Below are 25,360 nucleotides of genomic sequence, written 5' to 3' on the forward strand. Positions count from 1 at the left end.
TCTGTGGGACTTCCGAGCGTGCTCACTGGGCTATTTTTCAGAACTCTCATGGAAGTGAATGGAGAGCACCCTGCGCAAGCACATTCCTTCACTTCAGGTGCCCCTTTCTCTAGATAGGTGCGGGTCCCAGAGGTGGAACCTGCACGTATCGGACATTGATGGCATATCCTAGCCATCGATGTCTGAGATGGGAGTGTACTTTAACCTCCTCCTTTGTTGGACTTCTGGCAGTGGATACCGTCTCACTTACAGGAGAGGGACAGTTTTGAGTGCTGGAAACTGCTCTACACTCAGCTGTCCCCTCCCGTGCAGCATCGGGCCCCTTGTGCCGACAGCCAGCTTCAAGGCTTAAATGTGCCGCCAACAACCCGACAAACAAGCAAACTCTTGTTCGTTGAGTGATCGCATCTTTCACGTGGCACATAAAAACATTGTTTGGTGGAAGCACACTGTCCTCCGGGAACAGGGATGTGCTGCCGGCAAACTATTTATTTGTATGGGGACAAACGATCTCAGTAACGATTATTCGTCCCCATACAGAGAAGAGGATTGCTGCATGTAAACGCAGCTCTACCTCAGACCAACGATCGGGCAATTATTGGTCAAGTTGGCAGGATCTGGGATGTTGAATTTCAAAATGCCCGACCCTTTGTTGCCACTGTCCTTAAATTTTCAGAGACAGCCCCAGCAAATCTAAGCTGTCCCCCTACGAAAATGGGCAGGACTTGTAGCAGCCTCAACTACAAGTGGGGTTTGGGGCATTCCTGTGGAGTGCCTTACAGTCCCCAAATTTACCAACTCCAATGTTGGGATTTCTAGGACATTACAGTCTCAACGGCAGCGGATCGCTCCCTCAAAAAGCGAAGGGTCCAGCGCGACTTAACACCGCACGTCCAAATCTACCTTTGCAAGACAGTTTTTAAAAGCACATTGGAGGAAGAAACAGTTAAGGTTCTCCCTGTTTTTACGGTGAACTGCGGAGCCATGCCATGTCATGTTTGCACAGCAGGGGCCCTCCAAGCGCTGACCACAAGTCCCTGCGTCCACTGAAACATGTGGTTAATCAACAGCGGAAATATAGGTTGAGTCCCGTATCCGCTCTGCAATTTTCTGGCCAGCTCCTCAATCAATACAGTCTTTACTGTAGTTTTAGGATGAATTAAACAGATGACGCGAGCCCCAGAAATCCAACAAGTCTTGCCTGAGAATATAAAGTCGGAGCGGTGGAAAAAGTATTCTGAAAGCGTATATGCATACTTTTTTTGTGTAATGCTCTTTGCACATGCACGGGTTTAAAGGAATAAAACCAATAAACAGGCCCTTCTGTCAGAGCAATTACCCGAACGTAAAATGAAAATATACTTAGGTCGGTCTTTGAGCTTCTCTCCTGTATGCAGCCTTTGATAACTGTAGCCGACCGCTGAACAGTTGCATTGGTCAAAAAGCTGGAGAATTCCCAAAGGCTCCATGTAGTGACGACAGCCTCTACTGTGGCTGCACACAGTGTGGATTACGTGGGTTTTTGTAAGGCCCCAACTGTGTAAGGCTTAATGCACGCAAACGTATTTTCTTTCCGTGTCTGTTCTTTTTTGCGGACTGTATGCAGAACCATTCATTTCAATGGGTCCGCAAAAAAACGACAACAAACAAACATAAGTTACTCTGTTTATTCCATTTCAATTTGTCCGTTTCGCAAAAAAAATAGAACATGTCCTATAATTGTCCGCATTACGGACAAGGATAAGACTGTTCTATTAGGGGGCAGCTGTTCTACGTGTTTTTTTTGGACCGAAAAATACATACGATCATGTGAGGCCTAATACAGTACCAGCAAAGTGTATGGGATTAGACAAAACTCATGTACCCTTTTTTTTATCCTTGTGGAAATTGACCTGCTGTGCGGATTTTTTAATCTGCATGTCAATTGTTATTGCAATTCTGCACCTTATGACGAGTGGTTTTCCCCATAGACTGCATAAAAGAATAAAAAAAACAAAAACAAAAAAACAAAGCACAAATTTGGGAAAACCGCAAATCTGCACCGTTTGCAGGTACACTAATGGAGGATTTTCACCCAGCTTTCCATTGAACTGGAAGGTCTATTGCTATGTACAGTTGCATTCATTCCCACCCAACCCCTGACTTGTGCTGCTCTGCTCGTGTCTCACTGCAGTTTTGGTAATTACGTAGGGGGAGATCTATCATCTCCCTTGCACCTGAAAAGTGGCATTAAAAAGTCACAAACTATGTGGGTCATCTATCAACCTGAAATGCGCAGATTGCGGCGCATACTGCACTTCCACGACAAGCTAGACAGTGTGCAGGTAAAGACGGAGGAGGACACAGTGCCCGCACTAGTGTCGCAGCCTCTTCAACCAGCTGATTGGTCGGAACCCCCCGCTGATCTGACATGACCTCAGGATATGTCATCACTATCCTCACACCGCACAACTTCTTCAGAGGTGTATCCTAAACGGCCATACAGTGCATGCTGTGGCACAATAAACCAACAGCTTAACAGCTCCGGTGGCCACAGGCCATGCAAACAGTGCTGCGCCACAGCCACCCTGTCCATGGAAAGCAAAACACAGACATACGGGTGCAAACAATCAGCACTCCGCAATATTCCGACACCTCCTGAAGCAAACACGACCACAGTTCGATAGGACAATTTTTCTTAGGTTTAAAAGACTTTTAATAAAGAAAAATTGTCCTATGCAACCACGGTCTTGTTGGCACCAGGAGGTGTCGGAATATTGCAGAGTGCTGATTGTTTGCACCCATATGCCTTTATTGTTCATTTTCCTCCAGAGGGTTGCTAACCCTTGAGTTGAGGCCCTAACGTCACCGGTGGCACGGACGTGCTGCATGTATATGCCTTTACTAGAGTTGTGCCTATGCTGGCACAACACTCAAAAGGTGAGCATAATGAATTTGTTTTTAAAATCCCAACGTATCATATGTATCGCCCTACGAGCGCTTGTTACTTTTTGTTTAGTTACGATTTGATGGAAAGCAAAATGGCACCAGTCATGTGGTTTAACTAACTGACTGTTTGCTTGGCCATCCATGCCTGCTTCCTCTTCTGCGCAGGCGCTGGAGAGTGGCTGAATCAGGTAACAGAAGAAGCCAAGCACTTACACAGACACAGAATGGTGTAATATGCTGAGCAATTAGTTTCAGAAGGGTGACAAATCATTGTCTTGGGGGTCACTTAAATGGAACGACTTTAAAGCATCCCTTAGGGGTTTTCAGCGTTAAAGGGGTTATCCAATCTTAGACAATGGGGGCATATCGCTAGGATATGCCCCCATTGTCTGATAGGTGCGGGTCCCAACGCTGTGACCCGCACCTACAAGGAGAACGGAGCGGAGAAAGTGGAGGAGGGCGCACTGCGCATGCGCAGCCGCCCTCCGTTCATTTCTATGGAGCCGCTAAAAATAGCCGAGCGCTGGCTTGGCTATTTCCATCGGCCCCATAGAAATGAATGGGAGCGTTGGCCGCGCATGCGCGGTGCGCTCCCATTCACTTCAATGGAAGAGGCGGGAAGCTGTGCCTGGTGGTGGACGGACCCTGGGAAACCCGGGGTCCTCCAGCCACAACTCTCCCCCGCTCCGTTCTTGTTGTAGGTGCGGGTCCCAGAGGTGGGACCCGCACCTATCAGACAATGGGGGCATATCCTAGCGATATGCCCCCATTGTCTAAGATGGGATAACCCCTTTAAGTATTGGAGACCTTTTTTTTTAGGATAGGTCATCAATATCTGATTGGTGGGGGTCAATCTCCCATGAACCCCACTGATCAGCTGTATGAAGAAGTCTCTTACTAGGCCAGTGAGTATGATTTCCACTATTCTCAATGACCTATCATGGGGACAGGTCATCAATATCATATTCCTGCAAAACCCCATCAAAAACTTTAGTTTCTAAAAATCAAGTTTCTAATGTGGAATCTCAAAACTAGTTCTCTATTCTGTTTATTAGCTTCATTCACTAGCAGGATGCACAATTCATTTGTTTCCATATGCGGAAGGATAGGAGGAGAATTACTGTAGCCATTTACTTCCTCCCTGCCAATGTGAGCTGCTGGAGCAGACAAAGATTATAGCCAAAGCAGCTTGAATATTTCCCTGAAAGAGGGAATTACAAGTTGTCTGTACAGTCCTGTGATTACTGCAGCCTAGGTACTGAGTTAAACAGTGTATAGGAGAGTACAGTTTACAGGAGAGTACTAACATTAGACGAGCATCAACTTGATGCTCGTCTAATGTTAGTACTCTCCTGTAAACTGTACTCTCCTATACACTGTTAGCATAACATGAGCTAGCAGGATTGACCCTCTGTACCGGAAACATAGCAGAGAATGATAAACGCTTCCTGCTAGCATATCTGTAAATCTGCAATTTAAAGGGAAAGGCTCCACAGACGTACAGTACACAAGTATCCGGTTTAAGCTATTTCCGTAATTACATCAGTGGACATGCAACTATGAATGCCGTCCGGGATGTTATTTCTTCAGCAAATACATCCAAACCATGTAATGTTATTTAAAATAAAAGCACATACTAAATATAAAAGGAACTTTTGACACAACATCACGATTTTCTACAAGTACAAATGTGAACTTTACTTACGTTAGATAATATCCTCTTTTAAAAATAATGACGACGTAACGACTCTTACAAATGACTGCTGACTATCAAATCAATATGCTACAATAAACCTCACATAAAACGTGTAACAGGTTCTTACTGTAGCCATACAAAAAAAAAAAAGGTCAGAGAGACCCCCACATGGTCTGACTCTCAGGTTACACAGATTTTAAAGCGGACGCGCATTACATAAGACTTCTATCCCTCCCTATCTAAACAAGGACATAAGGCAGAGCATACCCGGCTCCACATACAGTTCCAGCACCAGAGAGGAGGGAGGTAAGTGATTTGCTTCTTTTATTTAATACACAATATGCGGTATATTGAAAGAACACCATAAACAAACACAGAGATTTCCTCTCCGACTCCGCTCTAACCATAGCCACATGTGCTGAGCTCCTGGAAAGGAGAGCCGGCAGGACCACGAGAACCGTCCAGGAGGAGAGCACCAAGCTGCTTTCAGGGTCAAACAATGGATTGCTGCATTTTACACTGCAAAATAACGGAGAGAAAAAAAAAAAAAAGTACAATCTTGGAGGAGAAAAAGTGGATTTTAAGGTGACACTGGATTTCGGAATGTGTAAGAAGTTCATACCATCATGGATAAAACGGTGATCTCCTCTTCTCATTCATCATCACCTAAAGGAGGCTACAACCCACCGCAGGGGCCATCAGCACAGTCATGAATTTGGAGAAAACGTGGAAAGCATGCCCTCAGTAGTTAATAAAGGATGAATCCCTGCAACAGTCATCCGGGGTTGTCGTTGTCTTCCGTGGAAGAATCTAGGGAAGAACTCACAGGTCCCTTTGGCTCACATCCCTTTAGACGGGATGAACGCTCAAGTTCACAATGAACTAAATAAAAGGATAAAAATGCAATACAAAAAAAAAACTGGTCTCAACTTGTCTATTCAGAAGACACAAAGCGTGCCAGCTGGCTCAGCTACCGAACCCTATGGCAGTTCAAGGAATCCCTCCTTCCCGACACCTACACTCCAGCGCACGGACGTGCGGAGCATTTTCATCCCGGACCCCGCAGAAGTGAGATGACTGGAACCCGGCGCGTTTCACTCTAAACCTTCTCTTCTAGATGGTAAGAACATGAAGCAGACCGCTGACAGATTGTGATCGAGTCGCCCTCCTCTCCCCTGTGCAGGAACGAGAGGCGAGACAGACCCCGGCCGGCTCTGAAAAGGTTGGTTTTACACGGCAGCCTTCTTGTTATCCTAACACTTGAATGTTTAAATGAGGGAGCAGAAAGTTCCTTGAAAAAAGGGGTCTTGGATATTTAGCACACATCTGGAAGCCGTTAACCCTTCACTGGCAGCAAGAATAAATGCTGGCAATAGAGGGACCACGAGTGTTGGGACAGCAAGGCACAGAATAACGGAGGCCATTACATCAAAGGCAACGTTAACCAGTGTATGAAGGGTTTCGTCTCAATGTAAATTTGCATTGTACATTTGATGACCCTTAAATTATCTGACTTTATAGAATGAGGGGTTCCAACAATTTCTACATAAATTAAAAACCACTTTAGGGTTAACTTTTTGGATTCTCTTATCATTCCGGAGGTAAAGTGGTCACTTACTACAAAACATTCCTTTAATACACTGGACACCTTTCCAGCGACATGTCTCTGAAGGACATGCTGGCAAGTACATGCAAGATCTTGATTAACTGGGACACTAATTAGCATAAACCTAGTCAAAAATCACACCCAAGTGTGGACTCCACTAGATGCACAATCCTATAGCTTTATGTGCGGCAGATGTTGTCAACCCTCCAAGGCTCATCATTTCCATTCGCGTTACATTTTTGGGGCTCTTGGCTTAGGAAGCTGCGACATAACCACTTCCATGAGATCACCGCCTCCCCCCCCCCCCCCCTTCAAAACCAATAAATTGAACAAATGCATAAAGAACTTCATGGGCACCATATTAGAGATTTCTAACTAATGGGGTGCAAATTTTGATTGACCATAAAAAAAGTGGCCGGAACGCGCCTCTGATAAAAGGGACGTGCTAGAGGTGTGTAATTCTTTGCAGGCAGACATCTATGTTGTATACATGGCGGTATAATCAGAAAGGACTCCCTTGCGCACATGCTGGTTCCCCATAGAGTCCCTCATCACTGGGCTTCTGTTGTGGCCAGGGTAAGCCATACAGGTGCGCCTCTGCTGGCACCCGTCAGTCATTCTCCAGTCTATGCGGTTATCTTTACGCCTTTCCGTGTCAGCCTGACACATTTCGTAATTCCCCATAAGTGGAGCTGTCATGGGAGAAGAAAAACCACACCATTTACTTTACAGCAACAAGAGATGCTGTTATTGTAGACCTCCCTCCATCAGAAGGCGGAGGAACCCCCCTGTGCAGGCCTACCGCTGAATGCACGGCTAATAGGCCTCGTTGTATGTACCCCTCTATACAATAGCTCAGTCTATGGCACTATTCTACACTGCCAGCAAAGGTATAGCAATGTATGTCGGCCAAAATGGACAAAAGGAGACTGTTTTCACCTCCGTCGGGTGAATGGACCCTATGAATATGCCGGCCATGTATACAGGGAGCTTTTCCCGATGCTTAAAGGAAATGTGGCAACAAAGATTTTTTCTGCCCGTTAAAATCAGATAGCACGTTATTATTTTTTTTTTATGTTTGTAGATTTTTATTTCATTTCCTGAAAATGATTATGGTGGTGGCCATCTTGTCTGAGCTATTCTTAACAGCATTACGGCAGCCCCATGGTCTATAGACACAATGGTCAGGAGGGGACCTCAGTGACTTCTATGGGGGAGTTCTCTAGGCATGCTCTGTGACCTGTGCGGAGGTCAGGAGGGAGGAGATCAGCTAGGATCTTGCCTATTGTGAACGTTGGATCGTGTCTTATCTATGCGCACAGGTGATATCATTACATGCAGGATTAGAATGACAGATAAGCAGATAACTGCAGTAAAGTGATCTGTACAGACCAAGAAGTGGCGCCAATTATTAGACATAGTGGCCAGTGCAAAAACTGCAGGAAGTTGGGGTTTTAGTTTAAATATAAAAAGTGACATGGAAAATTAAAAATTATTTAAAATGTTAAACAAAGTGATATAAACAGCAGGCGATTTTCTGATGACACATTCCGTTTAAGAAAAAAAAAACAAAGTCTAAAAAATGGGACAAGAGACCAAATAAATATTGTGGGGCAGATTTAGTAATATTGGCGCATTTTGACTCCCTAAGGCTACCTTCACCCCAGCGGTAGCTACAACCCGGCAGGCAAGCGGAGGAACGACCAGAAACTAAGCACAGCATGCAGCAGTTTGTGTCTGGCGGGTTCTCCGCTTGCCAGCCGGAATATATATAATTGTACTTAATGGGGCCGGCGGACATTGCGTCCACATCCGGCAGCGCTGTATCCGGTGAATTCTCTGCCGGATCAGCCTAAGGATATGAATCACAAGAATCAGTCACAATATTAGACCCATTTACTATTCATGTGCCAGATTTACACTAGAATTCTGTCTATGTACAAAAAAATAATAATACAGTTTGGTCTAAGTTTACTTTAGTCTAAGTTAGTGTAGTTTTGGGAAGGGTATAAAGCAAAAATAGAACAGGCCCGAGTTACGCAAGGGTTAAAATAGAGGTCTTGATGGGTAGATTGTTCTAGGCGCTGACACAGGCATGAAGGGTTACGAAGGACTTCTCCTACTGAATACATGAGCGCTGCTCTACGGTCGCGCAGTAAGCCATGTGGGAATGATTAAGGAGATTGTCACCAGTCTTGGGCTTATCGAGCCCTTTCTATATCTGCAGAAATGGAACTGGGTTAAGAAGGGGGTGGAGAGGTCTTGGGCACGATGGCCAAGGGAGATTACAATAGGACCAGATGCTGATCTGGGTTCACATCAAAGCGTCTGGGCCATAATCGTGCTCTGCTATAAAGTGCATGAAAAGGGGAAAGATGCAAATAAATCAGTTTTACGGTGCGCTCATGGTGCAGGAAATTGGCAAGAAGTTACGAACGCATAAAAAGGGCACACATCTTACAGAATATCACATACTGAGGAGCTGGATTTAGGCCGCGTGAAATGTGCCTGAAAATACAGCGGAAAAATCTGCTGCAAACCAAAACCACATGTATTACATGCGGTTTTTGCCACGGAAAAGCCAGCGGACTTCACCGGGGAAAGTTCGAAGGGAAGATCCGCAGCACAAACTGACAGGCCGCAGATTTCAAATCCACACCGCAGGTCAATTTACGCTTTTTGTACTCGGCGAGTGGATAAAATTCATCAATTCTCATCCACTTTGCCAGTACTGTACAACGCGGCAGAACCGCAGCACGGAAATCCTTGACGGCAAATCTGCAGCCAATCAGTTATGTGTGAACCCAGCCTTAAAGGGGTTGTGTCACTTCAGCAAGTGGCATTTATCATGTAGAGGAAGTTAGTACAAACCATTTACTAATGTATTGTGATTGTCCATATTGCTTCCTTTGCTGCTGGATTCATTTTTCCATCACATTATACACTGCTCGTTTCCATGGTTACGACCATCCTGCAATCCGTCAGTGGTGGTCGTGCTTGCACACTATAGGAAAAAGTGTCGGCCTCTCTGGTGGCCGGAACCGTGGGAGCGCACATAGGCTGGTGCTTTTTCCTATAGTGTGCAAGCTCGACCACCACTGACGGATTGCAGGGTGGTCGTAACCTTTTAAACGAGCAGTGTATGATGTGATGGAAAAAATGAATCCAGCCAGCAAAGGAGGCAACATGGACAATCACAATACATTAGTAAGTGGCTTGTAATAACTTCCTCTACATGATAAATGCCATTTACTGAAGTGAGACAGCCCCTTTAAAAGGGAATAGGAGATAAGTACCGTGTTAGATCGTGGGGTCCGACTGCTCACGAGAATGGGGGCCCTGAAATGAACGGAGCGGCCAGTCAGGCATGTGTTCTGCCACTCCATTCATTTCTATGGGAGCTCCAAAGACAGCTGGGTGCTGTACTGGGCAACCTACTGAACTGGAGCAGCAGGGCATATGCCCGACTGGCTGCTCTGATCATTTCGGGGTGGGAGTTTCCACGGGGTACTGAAATTTGTGCCATAGAAAGGTGTTTCTTTTTCTAAACTGCACTGTTTTCTGAAATAAATGGAAGCTGTAAGAGGGGCTGCCCTGCTACCTCCGAGGGAGTATGTGGGGTCTGTAACGTGGGCGTTTCAATCAGCGTATAGAAGTAAATAATGTCACCGCACCCAACACTCAATATAGTTCATTTACAACAGTGGGGTCGACCTTCATCAGGGTCTACAGACCGATTCAGTCACAATGATACGCAGACCTAGAGAGGAAAACTGTTCAACTACCAGAGGCTACAAGTAGGCGATGAGATACAGATCTCATGTTAGATATAAGTTTAGCAAATTTATGTTTTTTTTTTTCTGGGATTTTTGCTACAATTATAATGCTTTATTCCCCTACTTCAGAACTTTAAAGATATTTCTATCGTCCAAAAAGGAATTACTGATTTGCATGAAGACAAGTGGAGCTGGGTCATAAATTGTGCTGAACCTAACTCCACTACAATACATATGCATCACATAAGCAGTAAGGAAGCTTGGCTTCTGTAGAGCATACACAGCAAAAAGACGTCCGCTAGGATTCTGCTATACCTCCAGAGCAGAATCCGGTTTAGATCATACACTTGGAACCCATGACTTAATACTAGACCGAATTCAAACTTCAGAGGACGCTGGCACATGGGAAGATGCAGACTGCCCACCCAAGTCCTTGGTTAGGACCCCTGCCAAACAATACAAGCAATTAGCAATACAAGAATCAGAAAGCAGAGCTGGAGCATGGAGAAGTCGCACAGATGTTCACAATGATAAGAACCAAGACCCTTTGTTTGCTGCCAACAGGATTTTCGGAAAAAGTTATTCTTCAAAACCCAACGGGGAAATCTTGGATCGCTATACGGATGACCCCAAGAGCTTGTCTCTACTATTAGCGCTCATATGCATAAAGACTTGGTTGCTCCCCCCAAAAATGCATATTATTGACAGAGAGCAGAGCCTGAAATAAACAGAAAATCTGCCAAGCATCTGGTGACTTAGGGCCCTTTCACACTTGCGTTCTTTTCTTCCGGCATAGAGTTCCGTCGCCGGGGCTCTATGCCGGAAGAATCCTGATCAGGATTATCCCCATGCATTCTGAATGGAGTGAAATCCGTTCAGGATGCCTTCAGTTCCGGACCGGAACGTTTTTTGGGCCGGAGAAAATACCGCAGCATGCTGCGCTTTTTGCTCCGGCCAAAAATCCTGAACACTTGCTGCAAGGCCGGATCCGGAATTAATGCCCATTGAAAGGCATTAATCCGGATCCGGCCTTAAGCTAAACGTCGTTTCGGCGCATTCCCGGATCCGACGTTAAGCTTTTTCTGAATGGTTACCATGGCTGCCGGGACACTAAAGTCCTGGCAGCCATGGTAAAGTGTAGTGGGGAGCAGTAGACTTACCATCCATGCGGCTCATCAGGCGCTTCAGAGTGACGTCAGGGCGCCCCACGCGCATGTGTGACGTGATCACATGGACACGTCATCCATGCGCATGGGGCGCTCTGACGTCATTCTGGAGGGCCCCGGGAGCCGCATGGACGGTAAGTATACCGCTCCCCCGCTCCCCACTACTACTATGGCAACCAGGACTTTAATAGTGTCCTGGGTGCCATAGTAACACTGAACGCATTTTGAAGACGGATCCCTCTTCAAATGCTTTCAGTTCACTTGCGTTTTTCCGGATGCGGCGGGCACCTCCGGCAAGTGGAGTGCACGACGGATTCGGACAACGCAAGTGTGAAAGAGGCCTTAGGGTACGGCCTAACAGTCCGGTCCCTTCATGCAGCTCTGCCAGCCAAAACCAGGAGTGAACTGAAGTTGTATCTGTCCTGTAGACTTTGTCTCCTTTTATGATCCACTTCCCGATTTTGGCTTCCAAATCTGCATAAACCTGAACGTGTGGCCGTACCCTTACAGACTTTCAGATTATTGGTGCAATATAGACAAAGGTCTGACATGGGCAGTTTACCTAGACTTTTTGCGGCATTACTAATTGATTTTCAAGGGCATCTGTCAGCAGTTTTGTACCTATGACACTGGCTGACCTGTTACATGTGCGCTTGGCAGCTGAAGACAACCGTGTTCATATGTGACCGCATTGCTGAGCAAAATGATGTTTATTATATGCAAATGAGGCTCCAGAAGCAACGGGGGCGTTGCCATTACACTTAGAGGCTCTGCTCTCTCTGCAATTGCCGAGCCCTCTGCACTTACATTGACAGAGCCAGGTGTGATGACATTTTCACTGCCTGGTCTTGTCATAGTAGAAAGGACGCGCCAGTTGCAGAGAGCAGAATCTCTAGGTGCAACGGCAACGCCCCCGTTGCTCCTAGAGCCTAATTTGCATATATTAAAACTAAAAATTTTCTCGGCAATGCGGACACATGAACATGGGGCCAACACAGAGGCCTTCAGCTGCCAAGTCCACATGCAGCAGGTCCGCCAGTGTCATAGGTACAAACCTGCTGACAGATGCCCTTTAACTATTAAGGTACAGCTGTAGTCCTAAGCAGTAAACTGAGGCGAATAAAATCTTGTGCACTGCAGCTGTCACTTAACGGTTAAAATCAATTTCAGAGTGCCGCAAATAGTGTATATGTTAATAATGCAGTCTACTTTCACATTTTTGTGGACTTCTTCATGGTAGCATTGGGACAACACTAGGAACCAAACCGTTATGGCCGTTACTGGTGGTGGAAGCCTGTAACAAGAAACCTATAAAAACACAATATGCCAGCACAAGACAAAACGTTCTTCAGCTACGAAATTCTCTCGAGTTTTTATAAGTAATAAAATTTAACAGCAGCTCATAAATCTAGCTCCGGTGAAAAATCCCACATTACACAATAACAAGAGGGGCTAACTGCAGCCAAAATAAGTAACTTTACCTTTTTTATGTTTTAGTTGCCTGGACAACAGCTTCGCCCCTGGGTGAAGATGGAAAAAACCTTCTGGACCTTAGGGGTGTTGGTGATATCTCTGGTACCGTCCGCGTACTGCACAAACAGTGACTTTCAAAGCCGGAAGGGACCGTCAAAAAGAGTTGCCCGTTCTTTGGACAGTGCAGATGCCAATGATGGTAAGCGCTGTGGTTACACCTTCATGGTCCCCCAGCAGAAAATTACGGGGCCAATATGTGTCAGCACCAAAGGACCGGGCCCAGGCAAGGACCAGGTAACGAGAATGGATTTGGAAAACCTTAAAGACGCTTTAGCTAAGCAAAGGAGAGAGATGGAGATACTACAAGTGGTGGTGGACATGGACGGAAATATCGTCAGCGAGGTCAAGTTACTGAGGAAAGAGAGCCGCAATATGAACTCCCGCGTTACGCAGCTCTACATGCAGCTCCTACACGAGATCATTCGGAAGAGGGATAACGCTCTTGAAATCGCTCATCTGGAAAACAAAATCCTCAACGTCACGGCCGAGATGCTCAGAGCCGCAACGCGCTACAAGGAGCTGGAAAAAAGATACGCCTCGCTAGTGGATGTGGTCAATAACCAGTCCACCGTTATCTCACTGCTGGAGGAAGAGTGCATGAGGGTCTTCTCCAGGAGGGACCCCCAGGGCTCACCGCCGTTAGTTCAAGTGGTGCCCCAGCACATCCCAAACATCCAGCAGTACACCCCTGGATTAGGGGGCAGCAACGAGATTCAGAGAGATACAGGATACCCAAGGGTCAGAGACAGCAGACAGCCGCCACAACCTCCAGCACCCACCGTCAGCCCATTCCGGGTTCCTCCAGTCACGGTCATCGATGAAGGTAAGAAATATTTGGGGGAAGGGGGATGGAGCTGTCGACTAAAAGTTTTAAGGGTTAATAAAAAAAAGTTTCAGTATCACAAGGCACCTCTGTCCAGAATGAGCTTCTTTATATTGTTGAAGAACATATCAGGCTCCGTGCACCCGAAATCTGTGGGAAAACCTCACCAAAAACTGCAGGTAACACATGCGGTTCCTGGTGTGGCTTTGTTGCAGCACAACCTAAAGAGAAAATCTGGTATCCGCCTGTTTTAGCCCAGGGTTTCATTTAAGACTAAAGGTACAAAACTCTCCCGTGTAGCAGTGGCTTATCTACCATGGATGCATACCATACGAATGATACGGGGCCTGACAAATGGGGGATTAACTGGGGCTGAACTTCTGCTCCAGACATAAATCCACAGCATTTTCTGACAGCTGCTCCTAGGGGAAGTTCAGTGCATAGAGGTTTTTTTTTTTTTTACAGCTTCCATGAATTTGGTAATTGTATACATTTCTATGCACTGAGCTCCCTCTAGTGGTGGTTGAAGGTGGACAGTTTTAACATGTATTTTAGGAAGGGAAACAGAAGACAGAGCTATATTGGGATGTTTCAAAATATTTAATTCAATTATCTGGTGTTAAAGGGGTTGTCCAGGTATTTAACACTGATGACCTACCCTTAGGACATCACAGTCTGGTTTGAGGGGGTCCAACTCCATGCCCGATCAGTTGTTTGATGAGACTGTGGCTCTCCGAGAGGGGCCGTTAGAGATCTGGTTTTACTAAATACTTGCATTCTCCATACTGGAGCATCTTTTCCCATGCATTGTACTGTTCCTCTGTTGCTCCTCCTGAATATTTCGGAATACATTGACAGCTGGGTACTACCACTCCCCTTATCAAGAGATGTGTTCCTCCACGGTCATACTGTCAGCACGCCGCCAACTAGTAACAACCAAATGTCAATTTATTCATTAAATTTCTAGGAGCAATAACGCAAGCACATCACAGTGAGGAGTTGTAAGATTAAAAAAAAGGCTTCAGAATTGGTATTTCATTAAGAAAACAAATCTGTACCAAAATCGAGAGCTGGCAGGTTCTCTTTAACCGAACACAAGGGGAGCCCGAAAGTCATTTTTAGTTGTAAAGGAAAAATTTCCCAAATGAATGACAATCCATTAGCACCACAGAAAACTAAATCAGGCATCGGCGGGAGTCTGGCAGCTGCACTACACTTTGACAAGTAAAATAAAAGATTGACGTTCCAACAACACACCAGACACATGAAGAACTGACGGCGCTGGAGAAAGTCACACTGCAGGCTGCATCCGGGCCAAGGAAAACAACTGGAGAATGATAAACCCCAGTAAAACCGTGAACGGCTTCGCAGAATTTCTCTACCGTGGAAAGTATTTCTATGAAAATATTTACAAATTTTTTGTTTTGTTTATACCATGCAATACAAGTACATGCACCTGCAGGGAAATGGGAAATTCACACGACCTCTACTTCATGAAAACAAGTGAACTATTACTTAAAGGGGCAGTCTCACTTCGGCAATTGGCATTTATCATGTAGAGAAAGTTAATACAAGGCACTTACTAATGTATTGTGATTATCCATATTGCCTCCTTTGCTGGCTGGAACTATTTTTCCATCACATTAGACACTGCTCGTTTCCATGGTTACGACCACCCTGCAATCCAGCAGTGGTGGCCGTGCTTGCACACTATAGACAAAGGCACCGGCCTCTCTGGTGGATGGAACCATGGGAGTGCGCGTAGTCACCCACGTGCAGATCCCATCCTGGCAACCTCGTATCTGCGCTACAGAGGATCACATTATACACTGCTCGTTTCCTGGGGTTACGGCCACCGCGGCAGCACAGATACGAGGTGGCTGGCACGAGAACTACACGCACACTCCCATAGTCCCGGCCACCAGAGAGGTCGGCACCTTTTCCTATAGTGTGCACGCGCGACCACCGCTGCTCGATTGTAGTGTACCATGTGATGGAAAAATGAATCAAGCCAGCAAAGGAGGCAATGTGGAGAATCACAATACATTAGTAAGTGCCTTGTAGTAACACTCTCTACATGATCAATGCCATTTGCTGAAGGGAGACGACCCCTTTAATAAATACCCAGATTTGATTAGACCATATACTGATGTGCAATATTACTACCAGGGGGTAAGCTATATTCGTCCCTACACACACAACCTTGCTCTGCATTTTTTTTCTTTGTTTATGGGCTGGAAAAACACCAGAATAACCATAAGCTTTTTTCTGGTCACTTGTATTCTTTACTGCATTTTCTTTTTTTTTGGCAAACCGTGTCTTTGACCATTAGTGTTCTTAGCGTTTACTTTATAGAGGAAACGTCAAAACTGCTGAAAAACCACTGAGCGCTAAATCATGCTCCGTTTTTAAGAGCTTAAGAAGCCAGAGAGACAAAAAACACCACCTAACTTATGAAAATGGCAGTAGCAAAAAACAAACAAAAACAAACAAACCGTATTTCATATTTTCTACATAACTTCTTTTTTGAAAGTTTTTCTACATACCTTCAGTTAACATCTGGAGCAAATGCACAGAAAAAATGCCAACAAAAAACAATGTTTGAAAACACCCTTAAAGGGGTATTCCATGTGGCCTCTCCATTCATTTCTATGGGAATTCCAGAGATAGTCAAGCTCTGTACTCCGCTACTTCCAGAACTCCATAGAAATGAACGAGGCGGCCATATGTATGTGCGACCGGCTGCTCGGTTCATTTCAGGGGGTCTGTTCTCTTGATTGTTGGGGGTCTCTGCAGTAGAACCACCACCAGATAACTTCAAACAACTGGAATAAAACTTTAAGCCAATTTCACACAAGTGAGTTTGGATGTGTTCCATTTAGTGAACACAGAGCGTCCCGACCGACTCCCGACCTATTCATTTCAAAGGGTCTGTGCACACGAGCCTGGTTCTTCACCGATCACCGTCAGGAAAAATCACAGCATGTTCTATATTGTCTTTTTTCTGTGCAGCCCTGGCCCCATAGAAGTGAATGGGCTACATGAGAAACTGGAGACATCCATATGTACTGCGTTTTTCACTGATGGTTACTGGGAAACGTTGAGCGTTATTCTTTACACATGTAAAAAACGGATGCAATCCGGACAAAAAAAACAGAAGCGCTGAAGGGAATTGTGGACAAAACAGATTCAACTTCCATGCAAAACCATCAGTTTTTCACTGGATAGACTGACACATTTCATCATTTCCCCCCACTGAAGGAACATGTGGCGGTCCTGTCCTCAGAATAAGAATGCACTGGCAAGAGCGAATAAAGAATGGGGCGTTTAGAGAGAGCTGGTGTCTGACACCAGGAAATCTAAGAAGCCATGAATTCCTAATGATACAGTGCGGTGCTGGTTCACAGTGGCGACATTGCCATAAAACAGCTGAGATCACTGGTTTCTAATAGTTCCGTTTTTTTTCTATGGAGAGGGGCTGAACAAGTGCGACCGACACCCCTAGCGGATTTAGAGTGCGTTAGATATTTTTTAACCTGGCCAAAAGTAAGAATAGAAGAGAAAGATATCAAATAATTGGTAAACTACGGAGGGTGGGGCCTGACATAGGTTCTCTATAATAAGCATTACACTCTATAAAAGTTCTTCCTGTGGTATTTCAGGATGTTAAAGGGGTAACCCCTATAATGACACCCCCCCCCCCCCCCCCCAATACCCAGGCTCCTCTTTTACATTATGCTCCTCGGCACCCACGGCCGCCGCTGCATCGTGGGTGACGCTAGGAAGGCTCGTCCCCGTTGTGCCTACTATTGGCTGCTCCCCCCGTGACCGGATGTTGCGCGATGGGGAGATGCAGTAGCTGTGCAGGAATCAGGAGCAACGCAGGTGCTGGGAAGCAGGGTAAGTATTAACCTATATGAGAGGCATTAAGGGGGTCATTATAGAGGTTGGATAACCACTAAGATTAACTGCCCATCTTCAAGAATATGTGATCGATGGAGGATCGACACCCTGCACCCCTGATGCTCAGCTACATCAGAGTGCTGGAAGTGGTTGCAGAACTACACAGCGCCGTCCATTGTGCAGTGGACAAGGCTGGTAACTGCAGCGCTGCTCCTATTCACCTCAACTGGAGCAGCGCTGCAGCAACTAGCTCCAATGGTGGAAGCTGTCAGAGCCAGAGCTGCTCTAAAACAGAAGATTAGTGGGGATACAGGGTATTGAACCCTCGCCAATCTGATATTAAAGGCCTTTCCTGAGGACCTGCTGTGGGTCAGAGTAAAAAAAAAATATATATATTATTATTATTATTATTAATAGAGACACACGCTACTTTGGTCTTTCATATGGACCAAACATGCCCGTTGAAGTCACGTACACAACATGGATGGCATCCCTTTTTGCACTGAACATCTGAGCTGAGCAACGTCTGTAGATTACGGGTGACACAAGGCGGCTCAAAATGGGCACATGGAACAAACACAGATCCTTCACATCATCTTCACGGATGAAACGCTTGTTTTAGGGACTTGAAAATGACACGTAAATGTGGATGAGACCTTATGGTCAGACAACCTTATTATATTGCCCACAGGCTGAATGCAATTCAAGGGGGTAAAAGAGAAATATTCATAAATATTATAAAACACCAGCGAAACTGTAAGGTTATTGTATAAACTGGCTGTATAGAAAAACTTCAGGACTACAATACCAGCACAGAAATAAAAAAATGTATTGCCTTTTCTAGTCATCAAGACAAATCGCGACATGCAATTACAAAAACTGCAGCGTGCTATAGGCCTGGCGCTAAACTGCGCAGAGAAACCTGCAATGTGCGCACAGGAAACTCCTGCACGTTTCGCTGCCCTTGGACAAACATGCAACCTAATCCTATAGGCCAGGGATGCTCAACCTGTGGCCCTCCAGCTGTTGGAAAACTACAATTCTCATCACGTCCTGCTGACCGGGCATGCTGGGAGTTGTAGTTTTGCAACAACTGGAGGGCCGCAGGTTGGGCATCCCTGCTATAGGGCACCTGACGGGTTAGCACAGGGACTACAGAAACAAAGTGCACGCTCTGGTCAGAGCAGGGATGGGTCCTCCTGTTCCAGGTCACATTCTTTGTAATCGGCATGTCCTAGTAAGGAAGAATGTGATGCGTCTGCTCCTCTCCAGCGACATCACATTCAGAAGGATTAAGCCGCCTCCGAGTCAGTAGCGGAGCATGGCTTAATTGGGAAGCAGAGGACGGCAGGAATCTGTAGCACGATGCAGTCTCAGCAGCAGCAGTTTAACATGTCCCACAGATTCCAGCCAGATGTGGACACGCGACCTCCTTATCGGGCCTGGGAATGAAGAAGACATAAAAGTCGTTCTCTCATCTGTGATTGAACAAAGCCAGGAAAGAGAGACGACTAAATTTAGTAGCGCCCCTGCATGATGTCCTGCTGTCAGGAAACGGGGTTTGGCTATAAACTTAATGTGGACATCTGAAATGCATAAAGACATAAAACAGCTACTGCGCCGGCTGGCCCCAGACCAGGCATTTGGCAAAATGAGCAGGAATATCTGATTCACACACACAGCCGGTGGATCCTACAGGCTGAAAATTGGACCCTCTTCTCGAAGCCCACAGTATGAGAAATCCGCTAAACACAACACGGCTCTGTAGCATAAAAACATAATACCGTTAGATATAGCAGGCACACATACTAATAGATCAATGCAGGGTGGAAGTTTACCAGTTAGAACAGTCTGTGAGCGAATAGATGTGTACACCTTTAAAAGGGCATCTGTCAGCAGTTTTGTATCTATGAAACTGGCTGACCTGTTCCATGTGCGCTTGGCAGCTGAAGACATCTGTGTTGGTCCCATGTACATATGTGTCCGCATTGCTGAGAAACATGGATGTTTTAATATATGCAAATGAGCTTCTAGGAGCAACAGGGGCGTTGCCGTTACACTTAGGGGCTCTGCTCTCTGTCACTGCCATCCCCTCTGCACTTTGATTGACAGAGCTAGGCAGGCATGATGACATTTTCACTGTCATTAAAAGTGCAGAGGACGCAGCAGTTGCAGAGAGAGCTGAGCCTGTAGAAGTAATGGTAACGCCCCCGTTGCTCCTAGAGGCTCATTTGCATATATTAAAACTTCATTTTTCTCCGCAATGCGGGCACATATGAAGATGGGACCAACACAGGTGTCTTCAGCTGCAAGTGCACATGTAACAGGTCAGCCAGTGTCATAGGTACAAAACTGCTGACAGATGCCCTTTAAACATTTCCTGACATCGAAACATTTCAGAAGAGGATATTGGTGGGGAGTTCTGTGAGCCATGCTCATCACCAATGGCTAGAATAAAAGGGCGATATCTAGAGAGTTGTGCCCCTTCTGCTTCCACTGGCTACTCTCATAATTGGTACAAGTTTTATCCCCTGGAAGCAAACAATAAAAGGTTCCGACTGAAGGACGGCAAACAGTTCTTGAAAACTAAGACGCTGTTGAAAATGATATAAATTTACAGCCACACAGGGGCTGACGAGGCGAATCTTTGGCAGTCATTGCGCATGGCTGGCGTGATTTGTTGCCAACATTCACGCCTGTCTCCAGGTGTAAATGTTAGTTAATTTGCTGGGGCCGGAGTTCCAGCCCGGGCATGGTAACCACTTAACTGCCGAACATGGCGTGAAACCGGCCATCCAGCCAGTTATAAAAAAAAAAAAAAAAAAAGACTTGCAACTATTTTGTGACTAAAATAGACGCTAGTCCCTTAATAAATGACACCCACAGTGCGGACTTACAGCAGCTAAATCTGGCTGAAATGCACAGGTGCTACATGCAGATCTGTTGCGAATTAGCCACAGATTTCTCCCTATATTTTGCAAAGGGTGAAATGTGGCCAAAAATCCACAGCGTAAAAATTGTCGGTGAATTTAAGCTGGTTTTTTTTCCGCAGTATGGATAAAATTTCTTAAAATCTCATCGACTTTGCTGCTACTGTTAAACACTGTGGATCAGCCACGTGCAAATCTGTAGCTTATATCTTCTGTGGGAACATGCCCGAACTCTTCATTATACAAAAAATACGCTGATGTAGAGAAATCAAACTCCCCCTTAAAGTAGCACTCCCACAAAAATTTTTATTCTCTGACCTGTTGGGAAGTTGCATGATTTAAACTGTAGTGAAGGTAATCTTACCACAGACTGTATTTGTGAGTTATCCCCTCCCTTCTGATCCTCAGCTGTGTCATGTGACCAGCATTCCTATGAGAGCCTCAGTGTCAGTCTCATAGGAATAAAGGGAGAAATAACAGACTTCCTGTCCTGTGTCAGATGGAGATCAGAGTGCTGGTCACAGGACACAGCTGAGGATCAGAAGGGAGGGGATAACTAACAAATACAGTAACTGGTAAGAAGATTACTTCATTACAGTTTACATCATGTACATTTCTAACCGGTCAGAAAATAAAAAGTTTTGTGGGAGTGCTACTTTAAAGGGGTTTCCCAGGATTTTCATACTGATGACCTATCCTCAGGATAGATCATCGTTATCTGATCAAGGAGGTCCGACACCCCTGCCGATCAGCTATTTGAGAAGGCACCGGCACGGCTGTAAGCGCCGCAGCTCTCTCGCAGCTTACTAAGAACATTGTATAGTGGCTGTGCTTGGTATCATGCTCAGCCACACTGAAGTGAATGGGGATGAGCTGCGATACCAAGCACAGCCACTATACTATGTACGGCACTGTGCTCTGTAAGCATGGAGAAGGCCGTGGCATTCACAAGAGCGCCGGTGGCTTCTCAAACAGCTGGTCGGCGGAAGTCCAGGGTGTCGGACCCCCACCGATCAGATACTGATGACTTATCCCGAGGATAGGTAATCAGTATCAAAATCTTGGAAAACCTCTTTAAACAAGGCCATACACAAAAGGCAAATGCCAGCTGCAAACTGTTTAAGGGGGGGGGGGGGGGGGGGGACAAAACAGGAAGTCAGAGGGGTCTGATAGCTTTCTACATGAGAAAGTCTGGACATCAAGGCAAAAAAGACAGTGCCTGCCAGCCACAAATGCGTGGGTGGTTTCAGACTGGTTTGCATGTCTAGTAGTAAGCAGGCCTACGGTAAGGTCATCCCCACGATTACACGATTAAAATGATTAACTGCAGCTAATGTCTAACACATGCCGCAAGTCACGTCCTCTCATTAACAGCAAAAAGTCCTCATTCCGTAACTTGCAGTGAATGATCCACACACCATTCCTACGCCGGTTATATTTCCGCAGAACGTGTATTTTAATAATTTCTGGAAAAAGATCCACAACTCGTTTTAACATTAGCACTATTGTTTGACCTCAGTAAAAAGCCATTTGTCATTTACAAATCAAGTAACTTTTCCACTTGCAGGAAAGACAAAAAAAAAAAAAAAAAAAGCAGCTTTATCCAAAATGAAAAAAGCATGCCACGTCAATATTGAGAAAGTCATCCTGGGGATCCTGAGGGGCCTGAAAAAGTGCGCTCCACAAAGGCTACAAAAAAAGCCTCTCGGTTTTCAGTGTCATTGTGCTCGGTGCAAGAACAGACCCAGCACGACATCAACAGCAAACTATGCTCTCTGCGGGGAGGGCTGATCACAGGGGACAGGTATGTCCCGCTATTCTTAGAAGCAAGTGGAATTTAACGGGACCGCTGCACTGAAGATCTTCAAATTATCAGGGCAGGCGTCCTGTACTTTATTTTTATTTTTTAAGGTTTATAGACAATAAGCAGATCACTGGGCATCCTGCTTCTGGGAATAGAAGAGCAGAAGTAGTGTAATAACAAAATAAATAATATATATACATTTATTTTTTTATTTTTTGTGCTATATAAAGTCTAGCATGGCCAATATGGACTGGTAGCAACCATGGAGTGCAAGTTCAACTCAATGCATAACTTTTTTTTTTTTTTTTTTTGCTTCAGCATCCAAAAAAATTTAAATGAAGAAACTTGATTTAAAAAAATAAAAAATAAAAATAAAAAGGCCATTTGTGCATACAGCTCCTTTGCAGACTCCAGGAAAAACCTGTGTAGTCCTATCTTCAAACTCCCTTCTACTGAATGCAAGAATTTACTGGGTGGGAGGATGTGTGACTGCAGCGTCAGACTACACAGGTTTTGTTTGCAGTCTGTCGCCATGGAGACACAGCAGATTTGGACTCGAGATTATTGGTGAAGTTGATTTATTTTTTCTGTTTGGTGTTCGTTTCTAAGCTGTCCCATATTCTACTTTGTACCTCATGTAATACATTTGCCATTGACTCCCAACAGGTCCTTTCAGGGACTGCAATCACGCAAAGGAGTCAGGCTTTGCCAGCAGTGGAATCTACTTGATAAAACCCAAAGACTCCAATCGTCAGATGCAGCTCTGGTGCGAGAACAGTCTGGATCCTGGCGGTTGGGCGGTCATACAGAGGAGGATCGACGGATCAGCCAACTTTTTCAGGAACTGGGAAAACTATAAGGTAAGGAGATCCACAGGAAGGCAGTCCAAGAACTCGTAGCACTTAAAGGGGTTATACAATGATTGATGTAAAAAAATAAGAACCAGACAAATATAGTCCAGGACAGTCTCTTTCTAACAAAGCTAGAACAAGCCCTGTACCTCACCTGGATCCAGAGATCTCCACACACATTGCTCTAATTGTTTTGCTACATTATCTTCTGGCTGGCGACTCAGCGGGTGTGCCCTTTCTGCTGTAGCTCTCTCTCTGTAACGGCCACAGCTTCTAACAGTAGATGTGGCTGGTGGCAGTTGAAGATATGACCTGAGCATGTGTGACCTCCTCAGTGAAGTGGACAAGAAATAAGGAAAAGAACAAACAGCAGGTGGCGCTATAGAGATACATTTTATTGAATATCTCAGTGGCTATACCAAATTTTTAATTACCTGCAATTACAAAAAAGTGTTCAAATCCAGGCGTAGAATGTCTTTTGTGGCACAGCCCCTTTAACAAATGGTTTCTCCATACAGAAAGGCTTTGGAAACATCGATTCAGAGTATTGGCTGGGGCTGGAGAACATCTATCGACTAACAAGCCAAGATAACTACAAGCTGCTGATTGAACTGGAAGACTGGAACAATAAAAAAGTCTACGCAGAATACAGCAGCTTCCGACTGGAGCCGGAGTCCGACTACTACAGGCTACGACTGGGAACGTATCAAGGGAATGCTGGCGACTCCATGGTGTGGCACAATGGCAAGCAGTTCACCACACTGGACAGAGACCGGGATATGTATACAGGTAAGGCACAAATACCGCACTTGCAATTAAGGCTACATTCACGCAACCGTATTTTCCCTGCGGATCGCACACAGCCCCATTCATTTCTATGGGGCCGCAGAAAATGCGTACAGCACACGGATGCAAGTTATAAAACATGTCCTATTCTTGTCCGTTTACCAGACATGGATAGGCATTTCTTTAATAGAGCCTGCGGAAAGTGCGGGGTGCACACGCTCATATCTGTATGTTGAGGATCCGCATTTTGCAGACCGCACAATGGGTACGGCTGTGTGATTGTAGCCCAAAACTGTAATACATATGGCAAAACTAAATGTACTAAAAAACAAACAAACATCCGTTTCCAGGTAACTGCGCACATTTCCATAAAGGAGGATGGTGGTACAATGCATGTGCACACGCCAATCTCAACGGTGTATGGTACAGAGGAGGGGTTTACCGAAGTAAACATCAAGATGGCATCTTCTGGGCAGAATACAGGGGCGGCTCCTATTCTCTCAAAAAGGTCCAAATGTTGATCAGACCAATAGACTGAAGCACAAAAGGAGGACAATGAAGAAAGGTGCTCTGCTCGCATTAATGGCTCCAGTCATGAAGACTTTTCATGATGTTGTCAAGGACGTTTTCTTCCGCTTGACCCATAAACTGTAATTATGAAAATGTTAAGAGGAACGCTGGACATCCCTCCATTTAAAGGTTTCCGTGTATTTCCGGCTAAATATTTTATTGGATTAATGTAAAGAAATAACAGGTACGACATGGCTTCTGGTGCTCCACCAGCAATGGTCAGAGCAGTTCAGAACGCCTGCAAAATAATGTAAGAGGGGATGCACCATATATCATGTCCAGGTCCACAGAAGGCAATGAAGAAATGAGAGAATTATGTGTTATTTAATACTTAAAGGGAACCAGTCATCAACTTTATGCTGATCTCACCGAGGGCAGCATAAAATGGTGACAGAAATGCCGATTTCAGCGGTGTGTCACTCGTGAGCTAAAAGTAAGTGGTTGCTGAGAACCAGCATTATAATAATTGCAGCCCAGGCCTTGTAAAGAGTCAAATCTACCTGAGAAGAGTCCTGGTTATTCATTATCTTCTGCACGCTCACCCATCTGCTGATGATTGGCAGTTCTCTCCTATCATCAGCAGGTTGGCAGGGAGAGCAGGAACTTATGAACTCACTGGTCTCTACTTTATGCAGCATGAAGTTGATGAGAGGTTCCCTTTAATGCTGTCCGCCACTCTCCAGGAACTGACGACTCTGACTTCACCATCATGTCCTGCAGGACTTTTCAGGGCTACAATGATGACTACAGATGGCTGAGGATTAAAATGAATAAATCCATCTCCGTGTCGATGCATACAGATGACATTGCTTCAAATATAAAATGCTCTTGCTTGGGTTATTCTTTATGGTTTTATGTTTAGCAGCACTGCCATAGAATTTTGCTCCTGCTTCTCATATTAATCTAAAACTGGACATACACAATAGGCCTCATGCACATGACCGTATCCGTTTTTGCCGTCGGCAAATTGCAGATCTGCAAAACACGG

At 45.3% G+C, this 25,360-nt stretch overlaps 2 protein-coding genes across 8 annotated transcripts in view; one reads left to right on the top strand and one right to left on the bottom strand.

Moving 5' to 3' along the window:
- The window catches only part of RALGPS2 (Ral GEF with PH domain and SH3 binding motif 2), a 158,956-nt gene that overhangs the window by 42,053 nt on the left and 91,543 nt on the right, over positions 1-25,360 (bottom strand). The gene's annotated exons all lie outside the window — the stretch shown is intronic.
- Positions 4,815-24,822, top strand: ANGPTL1 (angiopoietin like 1). 2 transcript variants are annotated; one of them, XM_040406565.1, is made up of 5 exons: positions 4,815-4,930; positions 12,670-13,528; positions 22,832-23,025; positions 23,535-23,805; positions 24,153-24,822. In XM_040406565.1, exons 2-5 carry the CDS (start codon positions 12,703-12,705, stop codon positions 24,338-24,340), a joined length of 1,479 nt encoding a protein of 492 aa, XP_040262499.1. In that variant the 5' UTR covers positions 4,815-4,930; positions 12,670-12,702; the 3' UTR covers positions 24,341-24,822. The 2 variants fall into 2 exon arrangements, with proteins under 2 accessions (XP_040262499.1, XP_040262500.1); XM_040406566.1 differs by lacking the exon at positions 4,815-4,930 and adding an exon at positions 5,566-5,846.

The sequence above is a fragment of the Bufo bufo genome, chromosome 9, assembly GCF_905171765.1.
Source record: "Bufo bufo chromosome 9, aBufBuf1.1, whole genome shotgun sequence".
Taxonomy (NCBI): Eukaryota; Metazoa; Chordata; class Amphibia; order Anura; family Bufonidae; genus Bufo; species Bufo bufo.